Genomic DNA, 15,764 nt, shown 5'->3' with positions numbered 1-15,764 from the left:
AGAAAGAGAGAGAGAGAAAGAAAGGAGGGATGGAGGGAGGGAGGGGAAGGAAGGAAGGAAGGCAGGCAGGCAGGCAGGCAGGCAGGCAGGCAGGCAGGCAGGCAGGCAGGCAGGCAGGCAGACAGACACTTCTCCCGTTATATCCAGTTTCTACTGTTAGGCTTTTGTATGTGTGTGTACGAGTATGTGTACACATGAGAGCATGTGTACCAGAACGGGGGTTTGAACTCAGAGGGTGGGCATGGTCCATGGTCCCTTAGCTTTTTTGCGCAAGGCTGATGCTATACTACTTCAACCACAGTTGCACTTACAACTTTTTGGCAGTTAATTGAAGAATGAGTCTCATGGACTTTTCTGCCTAGACTGGCTTCAAATCACAATCCTCAGATCTCAGCCTCCTGAATAGCTAGGATTACAGGCATGTACCACTGGCAACCAGCCATAGGCTTCTTCTGAGACAGAGAAGAATCAGCTCAAGCTACTCAGGCAATCAAGGACAAGACACTCAGAAGGAAGAAGGCAAGCCGGGCACTGGTGGCTCACGCCTGTAATCCTAGCTACTCAGGAGGCTAAGATCTGAGGATCGCGGTTCAAAGCCAGCCTGGGCAGGAGAGACCGTGAGACTCCTATCTCCAATAAACCACTAGAAAACCGGAAGTGGTGCTGTAGCTCAAGTGGTAGAGCACTTGCCTTGAGCTGAAGACCTGAGGGACAGCGCCCAAGCCCAGAGTTCAAGCCCCACAACCGTCAAAAAAAAAAAAAAAAAGGAAGAAGGCAACCTCACAAGTTTGCAGATTATCTGAGATAAGGCCTTTCACTAGGAAAACTGAGACTCAAAATTCAAATGTGTCTGAAATTACAGTATAAATCACTTTTTGGTTGTGATTTCTTTTGAGATAGGAGCTTTAAACTCAGTAGCCAGGCTTATCATGAACTCTCTTTATTCAACATCCCCAGTGCTGGGATTATAGCTGCAACACCACCATGCTCTTAAAATCTGTAGTATTGGGGCTGGGAAGATGGCTTAGTGGAAGGGTGCTTGCCTAGCATGCATGAAGCCCTGGGTTTGATTCCTCAGTACCATATAAACTCATTTTTTTATATTTTATATTATTCACCTAATACTTTGAAGCAGAGAATAGTTAAACAAAAATACATTTTTTTTCTTCCTGGTAGTACTGGGGTTTAAACTTGACCTCATGCATATCTGGCAGGCATGCAATTATTTGAGCCACGTCCCTACTGCCCTCATTAGCTAGTCTCATGTTGGACTCCTCAAACAAGTCTCTCAAGTAGCTGTGCAACCATCAGAAAAGGAAAAGGACAAGAGAAATTCCACACTGATTAATATGCTCATTTCCAAAAATACCTTTTAAGTTCCATGAATAGAAACAGATCTCAAAGAAGGCGATATGAAGATGTTGAAACTGAACATGAATCCATGTTTCTAGTAAAATATAAAAACTGCACCTACAGAATAGTGTTTGGTATGAATCACTCCGCTAGGCCGCCTCTCAAGTGTGTGAACCACAGAACATATCCATGAGAGAAGACACCAAACATTAACTTTCTCAGGAGGCTCCACAGCGGCAACTTACCCATTTAAGTCAAAAAATAATTCCACTCAAAAAAAGGAGCATCTTTTCCTTGCAAACAATGAGGTAAGTCATTTAGCAGTGCCTCCTAAAGTGTTTGCTGTTTTGTTGGTTTTTTCGTCAGTCATGGGACCTGAACTCTGGGCCTGAGCACCGTCCCTCAGTTCTTCAGCTCAAGGCCAGCGCTCTACTACTTGAGCCACAGTGCCATTTCCAGTTTTCTGGTGGTTTATTGGAAATAAAGAGTTTCACAGCTTTTCCTTCCCCAGCTAGTAATCCTCAGATCTTAGCCTACTGAGTAACTAGGATTACAGGTGTGAGCCACCGGCGCCTGGCCCTAAGTGGTGTTTTGTTGTTTTTTTTTTTTGGGGGGGGGTGTGGTGCTGTGGTGCATGTGTGCATGTGTGTGTGTGTGTGTGTGTGTGTGTGTGTGTGCGCGCGCGCGCGCGTGTGTGTGTGTGTGTGTGTGTGTGTGTGTGTGTGTGTGTGTGTCGGGGGCTTGAGCTCAGGACCTGAGTGCTCTCCTTGAGCTTTTTTTTTTTTTCTTTTGCTCAAGATTAATATTCTACCACTTGAACCACAGCTCCACCTGTGGCTTTTTTTGTGTGTGTGCATAATTGGAGATGAGTCTCACGGACATTCCTGCCTAGGCTGGCTTTGAACCATGATCCATGATCCTCAGATCTCAGCCTCCTAAGTAGCTAGGATTACAACAAGAATGAACTACTAAATGCTTCGTTATAATCTTCTTTCTTACTGAAAGGAATACAATCCATCAATGGGCCAATAATCTTAACAAAAATAACCATTGCCAGCACTGTGGAGAAAGTAACGGTCAGAGAAAAAGAAAAGGTCAGGTGAATTCCCATCATCTACAAGAGGCAGAGTGGCTACCAGAGCACAGTCTGCCCACACAACAACTTTCTGCAATTACAGGAAACATTTTATGAAATGTTCTCCATTGTGGTGGAATACACACAATGAAGTATCACACATGGCTGTTGAATACTGAAGAACTGAGGCTCAAAAATGTACAAACACATGGGCTGGGAAGGTGGCTCAGTGGTAGAGTGCTTGCCTCGCACGCATGAGGCCCTGGGTTCGATTCCTCAGCACCACATAAGCAGAAAAGGCTGGAAGTGGCACTGTGGCTCAAGTGGTAGAGTGCTAGCCTTGAGCTGAAGAGCTGAGGGACAGCGCCCAGGCCCAGAATTCAGGCCCCATGACTGGATTACCCCCCCCCCAAAAAAAAATGTACAAACACAGAAGCTGGCTGCCAATGGCTCATGCCTGCCATCCTAGCTACTTAGGAGTCTGAGATCTGAGGATCATGGTTCAAAGCCAGCCTGGGCTGAAAAGTCTGTGAGACACCTATCTCCAATTAACCACCAGAGAACTGGAAGTGGTGCTGTGGTTCAAATGGTAGAGCGCTAGCCTTGAGCTGAAGGGCTGAGGGACAGTGCCCAGGCCCAGAGTTCAAGCCCCACGATGGACAAAAAAAAAATATACACACACACACACACACACACACACACACACACACACACACACTTCTGCATGGGATAGGTGGCTACCATACTAAACAGCACAGAACAAGAATGTGAAAAGAATTACCCTGAGCAGCATACCAAATACTAGAAATTGGGCTTGGCACTAAAGAAACGGAGATTTCATAAGATCCTCCCTGCCTAAAGTAGGTATAATAGAGGTCCCAGGTAGCTAATAGTCCATTTTCATAGTCCAGTGACTTGACAAAGATATCATGATAACATTTAAATAATGAAGAGTTTGATAAAACATCCTTCGTAAAGGTTTATGAACTTAATAACAGACTTAAAATACATGAAAACTGACAGAACCCCACGGAGAAGCCAGGCATGAGGGTGCACGCGAGTTTGAGGACACCCTGGCTACATAGTCTTTAAAAAACAAAAAAGTAGAGCCAGGCACCAGCGGCTCGGGCCTGTAATTCTAGCTACTCAGGAGGCTGAGATCTGAGGACTGCGGTTCAAAGCCAGCCTGGGCAAGGCAGGAAAGTTCATGAGACGCCTATCTCCAATTAGCCACCAGAAAACCAGAAGTGGTGCTGTGGCTCACGTGGCACAGCACTCATTTTGAGTTGAAGAGCTAAGGGACAGCGCCCAGGCCCAGAGTTCAAGCCCCAGGACAAAACAACAAAACAAAAAAGCAAAACAAAAACAGCTCCTATAAACAAACAAGTCCTTTACTAATAGTCAATAGGACAAGTAGACAGAAAAATCTGTAAGATTAGATCTTAATACTATCAACTAATTAACATTTATGGTATATTCTGCCCAACAACAGCAGGAAATACCTGCTTTTTTAAGTGCCTATAGGATATTTACCTGGACTGACAATATTTCAGGGTGCAAAACACATCTCTAAATTAGGTACAGTGGCAATGTCTATCATCTTAGCACTTGGGAGACTGAGACAAGAACTCAAGCCCAGCCTACAAAGCAACACAAATACCTTGAAATACTCTATGGGGCGCTGGTGGCTCATGCCTGTAACCCTAGCTATTTAGGAAGCTAAGATCAAGGTTCAAAGCCAGCTTGGGCAGGAAAGTCCACGAGACTCTTATCTCCAATAAACTACTCAGAAAAAGCCAGAAGTGGTGCTGTGGCTCAAGTGGTAGAGTGATAGCCTTGAACACAAACAGGCTCAGGGACAGCACCCAGGCTTAGAGTTCAAGTCCCAGGACCAGAAAAAAAGAAAGAAAGAAAGAAAGAAAGAAAGAAAGAAAGAAAGAAAGAAAGAAAGAAAGAAAGAAAGAAAGAAAGAAAGAAAGAAAGAAAGAAAGAAAGAAAGAAAGAAAACCTGTAAAAATTGTTTGTTTTTTGTTGTTGGTCATGGGGCTTAAACTCTGGGCCTGGGTACTGTCCCTGAGCTCTTCAGCTCAAAGTGAGCACTCTTACCACTTGAGCAACAGTGCCACTTCGGTTTTCTGGTGGTTAATTGGAGTCTCATGGGCAGGAGGACTTTCCTGTCCAGGCTGGTTTTGAACCATGATCCTCAGATCTCAGCCTCCTGAGTAGCTATGATTCCAGGGATGAGCCACTCGCGCTGGCTCTAAAAATATTTTATAGGACTAGGTGTAGTGGCACATGCTTGTAATCCCAGTGACTCTGGAAGCGGAGATGAGAGGATTAAAGTGCAAGGCTAGCCTGAAAAGAAAATTAAGACTGTATTTAAAAAATACCTTAAGGTTTGTACAGTGTGATTGTTTTTTAGAATAAATATTTTATAAAAGGGTTAAAAAAAATACTTTAAGGGGCAGGGAAGGTGGCTCAGTGGTGGAGTGCTTGCCTTGCATGCATGAGGCCCTGGGTTCCATTCCTCAGCACCACATAAGCAGAAAAAGCCAGAAGTGGCGCTGTGACTCTAGTGGCAGAGCTCTAGCCTTGAGCTGAAGAGCTGAGGGACAGCACCCAGGCCCAGAGTTCAGGCCCCACAAAGAAAAAAAGAAAGAGGGGCTGGGAAGATGGCTCAGTGGTAGAGTGCTTGCCTTGCATGCTCGAGGCCCTGGGTTCAATTCCTCAGCACCACATAAGCAAAAAGAAAAAAGCCGGAAGTGGCGCTGTGGCTCAAGTGGTAGAGTGCTAGCCTTGAGCTGAAGCATTGAGGGACAGCGCCCAGGCCCAGAGTTCAGGCCCCACGACCGGACCCCCCCAAAAAAAAAAAGAAAGAAAGAGCTAAAAGAGAATAGCTCACGCAGTAAGAGCACTTGTTTAGAAAATACAAGTCTATGAGTACAAACCTCAGTTCAAACCACTGTGGGGGTAACAAAATCACAAAACTCAGGTCATAGGAAGTATGAACTCAGTCTTTTTTTTTTTTGGGTCCGGTCGTGGGGCCTGAACTCTGGGCCTGGGAGCTGTCCCTCAGCTCTTCAGCTCAAGGCTAGCGCTCTACCACTTGAGCCACAGCGCCACTTCCAGCTTTTTTCTTTTTGCTTATGTGGTACTGGGGAATCGAACCCAGGGCCTCAAGCATGCAAGGCAAGCGCTCTACCACTGAGCCACCTTCCCAGCCTGAACTCAGAAGTCTTTAACCTAAAAGAAAACAAGTATTCTACCTGTGAGACACAACCCCAGCTTTCTTTGAATGTAATTAAATTAAAAATCAGTAGCACAGACACCTAGAAACTCACTAAATATTGTTCATACCCTGAAGGACTTTTTTTTGTTGTTGTTGGTTATGGGGCTTGAACTCTGGGCTTGAGCGCTGTCCCTGTGCTCTTCAGCTCAAGGCTAGCGCTCTACCGCTTGAGCCACAGCGCCACTTCCGGTTTTCTAGTAGTTTATTGGAGATAAGAGTCTCACAGACTTTCCTGCCGGGGTGGCTTTGAACTGTGATCCTCAGATCTCAGCCTCCTGAGTAGCTAGGAATACAGGCATGAGCCACCGGCGCCCGGCCCCTGAAAGACTTTCTAAGACACAAGTCTGATCATATCACTGCCTACTTACAACCTTTCATGATTTCCCCTCTGGTGCATTAACATACTGATCTGATCCTTGGGTCCAGAAACCTCTACCTCTTCTGGCATAACTTTGAGCTGCTTTCTCTTCTTTGAAAGGCTTGCAGATACACAGGCTGCCTGTGAGGCTGTGCTGCCCAAGAGGCCTTATCAGAGCAGGTGCTGTATCTGACACACTCACTAGGACATCCAGGGTAGGACCTGAAATAGCAGGGGTTCAATAGGTATTTCTTGAATAATGAGCAAATCAATGTAGCAGTTAAAGAAATACAAACTTCCTAACATCCTAACAGAGTAGAGTTGTTGGGGTTTTGTGGGGTTTGTGGTTTCTGGTTGGTCCCAGGACTTGAACTTAGGACCCAGGCACTGTCCCTGAGCTTTTTGGCTCAAGGCCAGCACTGTACCATTTTGAGCCACAGCACCACTTCCGATTTTCTGGTGGTTCATTGGAGGTAAGAGTCTCACAGACTTTCCTGCCTAGGCTGGCTCTGAACTGGATTCTCAGATCTCAGCCTCCTGAGTAGCTAGGATTATAGGTGTGAGTAACCAGTGCCCAGCTTTAAAATTTATTTCTATATTGATTAAAATATTTAGCAATTTAGCTTTCCAATAAATGTTGGCTATTACTGTTGCTTTTCTGGAAATTATTCCACAAGTAAGAAATACTTGAGCCAGGCGCAGGTGGCTCACACTGTCATCCTAGCTACTCAGGAGGCTGAGATCTGAGGATCGCAGTTCAAAGCCAGCAGGGGCCAGAAAGTCCATGAGACTCTTTATTTACAATTACCTACCAGAAAACTGGAAGTGGCACTGTGACTCAAAGTGGTAGAGTGTTCGCCTTGATCAAAAGCACTCAGGGGACAACAACCAGGCCCTGAGTTCAAGCCCCATAATGGACCAAAAAGAAAAAATTCTTGCTGGAGTCATCAAGTGTACAGCAAGTGATAGAGCACCCTGGCTATCAAGCAAGAAGCCCTGCATTCAAACACCAGTGGGTATGGTGTGGTAGCACCTGCCTTCAATCCCAGCACTCGGGAGACTAAGGTAAAAGTTCTGCTTCCTATGGCATTACTATGACAATAACTTACAAAGTAAGTTACTGCTAACTTACAAAGTAGAAGTTGTAACACTTTAAGCAAGCATTCAAAGAGAAGGGACCAAGATAAACATGAGCAGAAGGGATCTGTAATAATTCAGCAGGGATTTCAGCCTGGCTCCCAAGCAGGGAGGGAGGAAGGTATACACTAGGACTTGCTTCTGCCTGTGACATTTGGATTACTTGTTTCCCATCAGCGCCCACAGCAGGCACAGGCACACACACACACACACACACACACACACACACACACACACACACACACACACACACACACACACACACACACACACACACACACACACACACACACACACACACACACAGGTCTGCAGCTATAGGAAGAAAAGTGGTCTAAAAGAATGAGGAAAGAGGACCTAACGAAAGAGACCAGAGCTCTTGACCTTAACAACACCCGGCCTGCTGCACACACATTTCAATTGACAGCTCCATTTCCAACTATCCCTGTGGGGAAGTAGCAGAAGAGCAGACAAGCATGAGCCGCATGCAAGGCTATTTATTATGGCAGATTAGCACATGCCTCCCTGCTACACAGCTCGCGGTCCTTTTAAGAAGTCTTCGACCCTCCTTTTCTCATGTTTCATCTCTCCAAGTGCTGAGACTGGAAAATCAGTTTCACTCATTTCCCTCATCATCTTGACTTCTCAACCTCTACGGAATGCGCTCTCATCTAGAGGTATGTGCGCAACATGCTTCTACCTCAGTCTACACTTCTGATGGGCCAAGGCCATCCCAGGCTCCAAAGCTCATCCAGACACCACCAGCTAAGCACACCCTCTTCCAACCCATCCTCCAGCCACAACACCATTGCGGCCACTTCCCATCATATCCAAAGTTAAACAGACAGGAAATTAATTTGAGATACAGACAGACAGACAGACAGACAGACAAAGGGTCTTGAGCCCACCTCTCGGGTAGCTCTCTCACACAAGTGACTTGACAGGTCGGGGCAGCACCTGTGATGTGGTGTGTGGTACTGATGGGAACACTGCAATCCCTCCTGAGTTCCAAGACTGAAAATGCCTGAGGTCACCAGTGTGACCCAACCCCCATTCCACAGAGGAGGAGGAAACAGAATGGCCACTGCCGTCTCTCTTTTTTTTGGGGGGGAGGGGTCCGGTGGTGAGGCCTGAACTCTGGGCCTGGGTGCTGTCCCTCAGCTCTTTAGCTCAAGGCTAGCGCTCTACCACTTGAGCCACAGCGCCACTTCTGACTTTTTTCTTTTTGCTTATGTGGTGCTGAGGAATCGAACCCAGGGCCTCATGCATGCAAGGCAAGCGCTCTACCACTGAGCCACCTTCCCAGCCCCCACTGCCTTCTCTCTAAGGAACTGGCCAACACAGAGCACAGCCCGTTTCCATATCCAGCCTCTCGAGGAGCACACTCCTGTGTGACTGCCCACACTTTACTACCAGTGCCCGAGCGCGCTGCCTGTTCCCTCCCTCTCTCCATCTGTCCTTAACAATCCCAAGTCCACCCAGGAAGCACACATCCACACTGAGCCCTAGCCGGGGCCCAGGATCTTGCCTTCCTTTAAATCTCTGCTGTACTTTGTACCTCACCTGTAGCGATCAGGAATTGCCCGTGCACTGAAAAGGTGCTGGGTTGATGCTGGTGGGAATGAACCTGGCCACACAGTTACAAACGCTGCTGCAGTCACGCAGCTCTGATTCTGCCACTCATCTCCCCTGCATCATCCTTAGACCACCTGAGTCATTTAGTCTTCTGATGTCATCAGAAGTTCCAAGTTTCAAAATTCCAGGTAAGTATTCTCAGAAGTCTCACACTTCTAGGAAACATTCTGCTTCAAGCATAATTTTTTTTTTCTTTGCCAGTCCTGGGGTTTGAACTCAGGGCCTGGGCACTGTCCCTGAGCTTCTTTTGCTCAAGGCTACTTGGGCCATCGTGCCATTTCTGGCTTTTTCTGTTTATGTAGTACTGAGAAATGGAACCCAGGACTTAATGCATGCTAGGCAAGCACTCTACCATTATACCACATTCCCAGCCCCGTTTTTTAAATTAGCAAATAGTTAAAAGTGCAATCATAACTACTCCAAATGTTTATGCAAGTTTTTTTGCAGGGCAGGGTAACATAAACTACTCAGTAAACTGAGGCATGATGATCAGAAGTTCAATTTAGCAAGTCTTTGTCTAAAGAAAAACATAAACAGGAGCTAGACACCTGTAATCCTAGCTACTCAGTGGCTGAGATAAGACGTTCCTGGTTCAAATCCAGCCCAGGCAGGAAAGTCTCTGAGACTTTTATGTCCCCCTAAAAGTCAAAAGTGGAGCCGTAGCTCAAGTGGTAAGATCACTAGCTTTGAGCAAAAAAAAAAAACTCAGAGACAGTGCCCAGGCCCTGAGTTCAAGCTTCAGGACCCTCACAAACTAAACTAAACTAAATAGAGCTGGCTCAAAGCGTAGCTCAAACAGTAGGAAACCTGCCTAGCAAGCAGGAAGCCCTGAGTCCAAACCCTAGTACTGTCCAAAATAAATCAAATATTTTAAAGGGTTGGGGAATGTAACTCAGTGGTAGAACATCTGTTTAGTACATGAAATCCAGGGGTTCAAAATCCAGTTTGGATTGCCTGTAATCCTAGCTACTCAGAAGGCTGAGATCTGAAGATCACAATTCAAAATCAGCTCAGTCAGAAAAGTCAGTAAGACTCTTATCTCCAGTAAAGCACCAAAAAGCTAGAAGTGTAGCTGTGACTCAAGTGGAAGAGTACTAACCTTGAGCAAAAAAGGTCAGGGCAGGGGCTGAGGAGGTGGCTCAGTGGTAGAGTGCTTGCCTTGCATGCATGAGGCCCTGGTTTTGATTCCTCAGCACCACATAAGCAGAAAAAGCCAGAAATGGCACTGTGGCTCAAGTGGTAGAGCACTAGCCTTGAGCTGAAGAGCTGAAGAACAGCGCCCAGGTCCAGAGTTCAAGCCCCAGGACCAAAAAAAAAAAAAACCCTGAGGGGAGGTGCCCAGGCTCTGAGTTCAACCCCCAGGACCAACACAAAACACACAAAAAAAGGAAGAAAACAAAAACAAAAACCAGTACCACAAAAAAAGGGGGGCAAGGCTGGGAATGTGGCTTAGTAGTAAAGTGCTTGCCTAGCATGCATGAAGCCTAGAGTTCGATTCCTCAGTAGCACATAAACAGAAAAAGCCAGCAACGGCATTGTGGCTCAAGTGGTACAGTGTTAGCCTTGAACAAAAAGCTCAGAGACAGTACCCAGGCCTGAGTTCAAGCCCCAGGACGGGCAAAAAAAAAAGGGGGGGGGCAGATTTTCTATAAATCCCATATCAATGAAGGTTATTTCAATTTTGTACTCGTAAAACGACATCCCTACAGTATTGTCACGTGAATACCTTAGGTACTTATTCAGTTTTTTTCCCATAAAAAGTAAACAATCTCTAATACACAACGTTAGCCCACGTCTGCATGCACAGTATACAAATGAGTTACTTCTTATACTAGGAATTTAATATTTTAGTGCTTAAATATTCTAAACTACAAAAACTAACTAGTCTAAATCACCAATAAAGTATATTTCTCTTAGATCTTGACATTCCTATTTAACCATTTTGTTTTTGTATTACCCTTGGGATAGCTTAACCCAAACACACACACATTTACTAGACAGCCTCCCTCCAGGAAGAACAGACTATAAAACTAATAAAACTAGCTAGCATGTAACTCCAAACAATTCATGATTTTTCACTGGTACACTTCTAGATAAGGGGACATATACTACAAGGTAAAACACAAAGTGTAGTACACATTCTACCATAGTTTTGGTAGAGTATGTTTCAAAAGGTAAAAGTTCATGTGGGGGGCGTGGCTCTGCAGGGGCGTGGCTCAAGTAGCAGAGCCTCTGCAAGACACAAAGTTCAAACCCCAATACTAGCTCCCCCCCCAAAAAAAAGTAAGACATTCAAGTTAACTCCACAAAGGAAGCTCCCTGGCAATCAAGTTCGTTGCTATTAGAAACAGCTATCGGTCAAACTGTTTGGCAAGAAGGGCTGTAATCAATCACTGGACACCTATTTGAACATGTTAAACTGGAATCCCCTTGTACTGTACAACCATTTGAAATTTAGAAAGTAGGCTGGGCACTGGTGGCTCATGCCTATAATCCTAGCTACTCAGGAGGCTGAGATCTAAGGATGGTGGTTCAAAACCAGTCCAGGCAGGAAAGTCCATGAGATTCCAGCTTTTTCTGTGTATGTGGTACTGAGGAATTGAACCCAGGGCTTCATGCATACTAGGCAAGCACTCTACCACTAAGCCACATTCCCATCCCCATCAGACTCTTATCTCCAATTATCTACCCAGAAAACCGGAAGTAGTGCTGTGGCTCAAGTGGTAGAGCACTAGTCTTGAGCTAAAGAGCTCAGGGACAGTGCCCTGGCCCAGAGTTCAAGCCCCAGGACCAACCCAAAAAAAAAACAAATTTAGAAAGTAAACAAAAAATTGTTGACCAAAACCGAATCAGACCAACTCTGTGTCTTAAATCCAAAATATGTGTTATGACACAAGCTGAACAATTCTCAAAACTTCATCTATTACAAATCCTCACTACAATAATTTATCTAACCCAACTTTCTTGAGTTCCTGCTATGTCAGTAGGATCCATGAGGAGTCAGTAAGTTCAAGTAAATACAGGACAAGTAACCCCAAGTATGCTAAAGTGTCAGGAAAAAATTGTTCCCCCCAAGTATCATAAATAAACAAATTTCTTGTTTTAAAAAAGAAGACTGCCATGCACTGGTGGCTCACACCTATAATCCTGCCTACTCAGGAGGCTGAGACCTGAGGATGGTGGTTCAAAGCCAATCCAGGCAGGAAAGAAAGTCAGAGAGACTCTTACCTACAGTTAACCACCAAAAAGCCAGAAGTGGAGTTGTGGCTCAAGGGATACAGTGCCAGCCTTAAGCAGAAAAGCTAAGGGTTAGCACCCAGAGCACAGGTCCCAAGTTTCAGTCCCAACAGCAACATATACAGACATAGACAGACAGACAGACAGACAGACAGACACACACACACACACACACACAAAACCACCAATTCTAACTTAACATATGCACTGCCATCAATGCTAAGTATTATTTGCTAGGTCTTAATCAGGAATTAAAGTTAGCGGAACCATTGAACTATCCTGCCAAAATGCCTCAGTTTTAACTTGAAAAAACTTTCTCCAGTCATGAACATACTTTAGTCTTCAGGTTTCAATTCTTGGTACAAAGGGAAGACTTCTTAAGATAAAACCTATTACGTATAAGAAATGTGCATGAGCCCTGAGCTGAAAGAGCTCAGGAACAGTGCCCAGGCCCAGAATTCAAGCCCCACAACTGTCCAAAAAAAAAAAAGAAGAGAGAAAGATGTGCATGTGGCTGGAGGCGTGGCTCAGGTGGTACACTGCCAGTGAGCAAAAACATCAGCTATTGAGTTAGAGTCCCCTCAGAGAAAAAAAAATAAAAAAGACACACAGAGCCGAGCACTGGTTGCTCACGCGTGTAACCCTAGCTACTCAGGGAGGTTGAGATCTGAGGATCGCAGTTCAAAGCCAGCCCAGGCAGGAACATCCCTGAGACTCTTATCTCCAATGAGCCACCAGAAAACCGGAAGTAGTGCTGTGGCTCAAGTGGTAGAGCACTAGCCTTGAGCTGAAGAGCTCAGTGGCAGTGCCCTGGCCCAGAATTCAAGTCCCACAACAAAACAAACAAACAACCCCCCCCCACACACACACCCAAGAAATTAAAACATGTTCAAGCAGTAAAAGACATACATATTTCACATTGGCTTATGCCTTTTACCTGCCAGCCTCTCCCCTCACTCCCCTAAGACAGACCACAATGCTTACTACCACCACACAAAAGAAATTACCTTTTTCACTTCAAGTTAGGAAAACCTAAATGGATTTGCATCTGGCTTAACAGCTGTATTTCTCCTGATAAACACTTATGCGTCTATTAAAAAAACGGAAACCTTTAACCACTTTTCATTCTCCCAATCTCTGTAAAAATGGCAAATTACAAGTTGGTTACTTTAAGTTCCTATTTCCTCACAAACTTTACTTTGTAAATGCTTCTAGAACTGGATTGTAATTTATTTAACCCACGTTCACAAAATATACAGACCCGATAGCTTGTTGTTACAAGTTATATTTTTTGACAAGTTAGTAAACCACAACTCCGCATTTAATACAAAGCAGCAATTGTGCGTGGGTTACTTTCTTTTCTTTTTAATTTTTTTTTTTTTTTTTTTACAAAATGTATCTCAGCATTAGCCTTGAGAAACTTTGTGAGAAAACAGGAGAGCCGTCAGCATGGAGAAATGCCTTAAGAGATCGCGGAGGCCTTTTTCCTCAGACATGGCAGGAGGAAAGTATGGTGGTACATTTGTTGTGAGTGGGTGACCTGCAAAGTTCTTCCGCACTCGCGCCTGGACGATCGACTACACATCTTCCGCAACAGGTGCCACCGAACTGCGTTTCCCCGGCAGAGCCCAGGGCTCCGGAGACCTAGGGGCCCTGCGGTTCTGTACTTGACTTTCCGGATTGCACTAACATGATTTGGAACCTCCTCGACTGTCGAATGCGGGGTCCTCTGCTTTGGGCCTTGCAATGTGCCCGCAACTGTTGCACGCGCCCATGGGCACTTGAACACACACACACACACACACACACACACACACACACACACACACACACCACACGCGCGGGACCAGAAGAGCTCCCCTCCCACCCCCCTCCGTCCAACCCACCACGCTTTTCAGACCGCACTGCCACGAGAGAGGGGAGCGTGTTGTGCGTGTGCCGGGGCTGCCACAAGCTACCCAAATCCTCGACCCCCGTTTAAGGAACAGAGCCAGAATAAGGATGAAAATAATAAAATAAAATAAAAACCGTCAGGAACCCACGTTCGCGCTGCCCAGAGGTCTGGCCAACACGAGAGGCTTGCTTCATTCCCAACGCACACCACCCCAAAACAGGAGGAGAAAAGAGACAAAATAAATAAATAAGTAAACACAATGGATGCGTGCCAAAGTTTCAACCCTGCCCGGCCCGGGCACTGCGGTGGCACACATTTTGAAGGAGGGGGGGAGGAGGGAGGAGGGCCGGGGAGGGGGGTGCGGGGCTGAGGGTGGGATGGCATGGAGGAAGGTAGAGAAAGGGAGCGAGCGAGCGTGTGTGGCCTGCCAGGCAACAATGCAATCTCCATTTTGAACAATGCGCCTCTTTTTCTCTTGCAAATCGAGTTTTGGGGGGTGGCTGTGGGGCTGGGGTTGTTTTTTTGCCACTTGCGGTCGGCGTCGCCGGGGCCCGGCGTTTGGGGAGGTGGGGGGGGAGCCGGGCGCAGGATGCTCGGCACACCGGCGGGGGGGGGGGGGGCCGGGGCGCGCGGCGGCCCCGCGGGGCGCGTACCTGGAGTGCTGCTGTAGGTGCTGTGACTCCTGAAGCTGCTCTCCGTGCAGTAGCTGGCGTCGTCGTCGTCATCTTCCATCTCCTCCGGATAATCGGAGTCGTCCTCGTCCTCCTCCATCTCCTCCTCGTCGTCTTCCTCCGAGTCCTGGGTCTCGTCGGCGTCGCCTTCCTCCTCTTCCTCCTCCTCGTCCTCCTCCGAGACCATGTCCTCCTCCTCGTCCTCCTCGCTCTCGTGGTCATCGTACACCACTTTGTTGACGGCGCGCCGGGCCGGGGTGGTCCGGGCCAGGTGGCCGCCGCCGCCGCCGCCGCCGCCCCCCGTCCTGCCGCCCCCGCCTCCTCGCCCCCCCCGGCCCGGGGCGCCGGTGCTGGGGGGGGCCGGCGGCGGCGGCGGCGGCGGCGGCTTCCTCCGGCCGCTGCCGCCCCCCCGGGGCGAGCTCAGCCGCGTCTTGGGCGCCACCTCAGCCTGGGCGGCGGCCCACCTGCCCCGGCTGCTGCCTCGGTGCCGCGAGCGCAGGCCCCCGATGGGTCCGGACGCGGGCGGCGGCGGCGGCGGCGGGGGCGGCGGCGGCGGCGGGGCCGGGGCCGGGGCCGGGGCGCAGCGCTCCGCCGCGGGCGCCGCGGGCTGCTTGGGCGGCCTGCCCCGCCGGCCCCTCATGTCGGAGCGGCGGCCGGGGGAGGCGGAGGAGGGGGAGGGGGTGAAGGAAAGCGGAGGGGGAGGGGCGCGGGGTGGTGAGGGGGGGGCGCCGGGGGCCGGGGGGGGAGGCCGGCGGGGCCGGGCGGGAGGGGCCCGGCCGGCGGGAGCGGGCGGAGGGGAGAAGGCTCAGTCCGAATTGCTGGGGCCCCACTCCGGATCGCCTTCAGCCGCCATCTTGTTTCCTCCCTCTCGCTCGGTGACTGGGGGAACCGACAGCGGCCGCAGGCCCAGGAGCGCGTCACGTGAGCTGCGCCGCCGACGAGCCTGGGACGGAGCGAGGCGGCGCGGCGGCCGCTAGGGGGAGCGCGGGAGCGCCGCGGCGGCGCTGGAGGGGCGGGGGCGCCTGGGGCGCGGGGTCGGGGCCGCCGGGGGCCGCGCTGCGGGGGCGCAGCGGCGCTGCGCGGCTCCCGGACGCGCCCTCACTCCGACGTCTCTG

General features: G+C 48.4%; 1 protein-coding gene across 7 annotated transcripts in view; it reads right to left on the bottom strand.

Annotated features, from left to right (window-relative positions):
• Positions 1–15,289, bottom strand: part of Bptf (bromodomain PHD finger transcription factor) — a 129,270-nt gene extending 113,981 nt beyond the window's left edge. For all 7 annotated transcript variants that reach the window (XM_042702572.1, XM_042702575.1, XM_042702577.1 and 4 more), the window contains exon 1: positions 14,632–15,289. In XM_042702572.1, the coding sequence (XP_042558506.1) occupies positions 14,632–15,289 (658 nt within the window). The remainder of the gene's footprint in view (positions 1–14,631) is intronic.
• Between the last annotated feature and the right edge of the window lie 475 nt (positions 15,290–15,764).

The sequence above is a fragment of the Dipodomys spectabilis genome, unplaced genomic scaffold (assembly GCF_019054845.1).
Source record: "Dipodomys spectabilis isolate Male_0828 unplaced genomic scaffold, ASM1905484v1 ptg000329l, whole genome shotgun sequence".
NCBI classification, from domain to species: domain Eukaryota; kingdom Metazoa; phylum Chordata; class Mammalia; order Rodentia; family Heteromyidae; genus Dipodomys; species Dipodomys spectabilis.
Note: the sequence above shows the minus strand (reverse complement) of the source record. Positions and strands in the feature narration are given on the sequence as shown.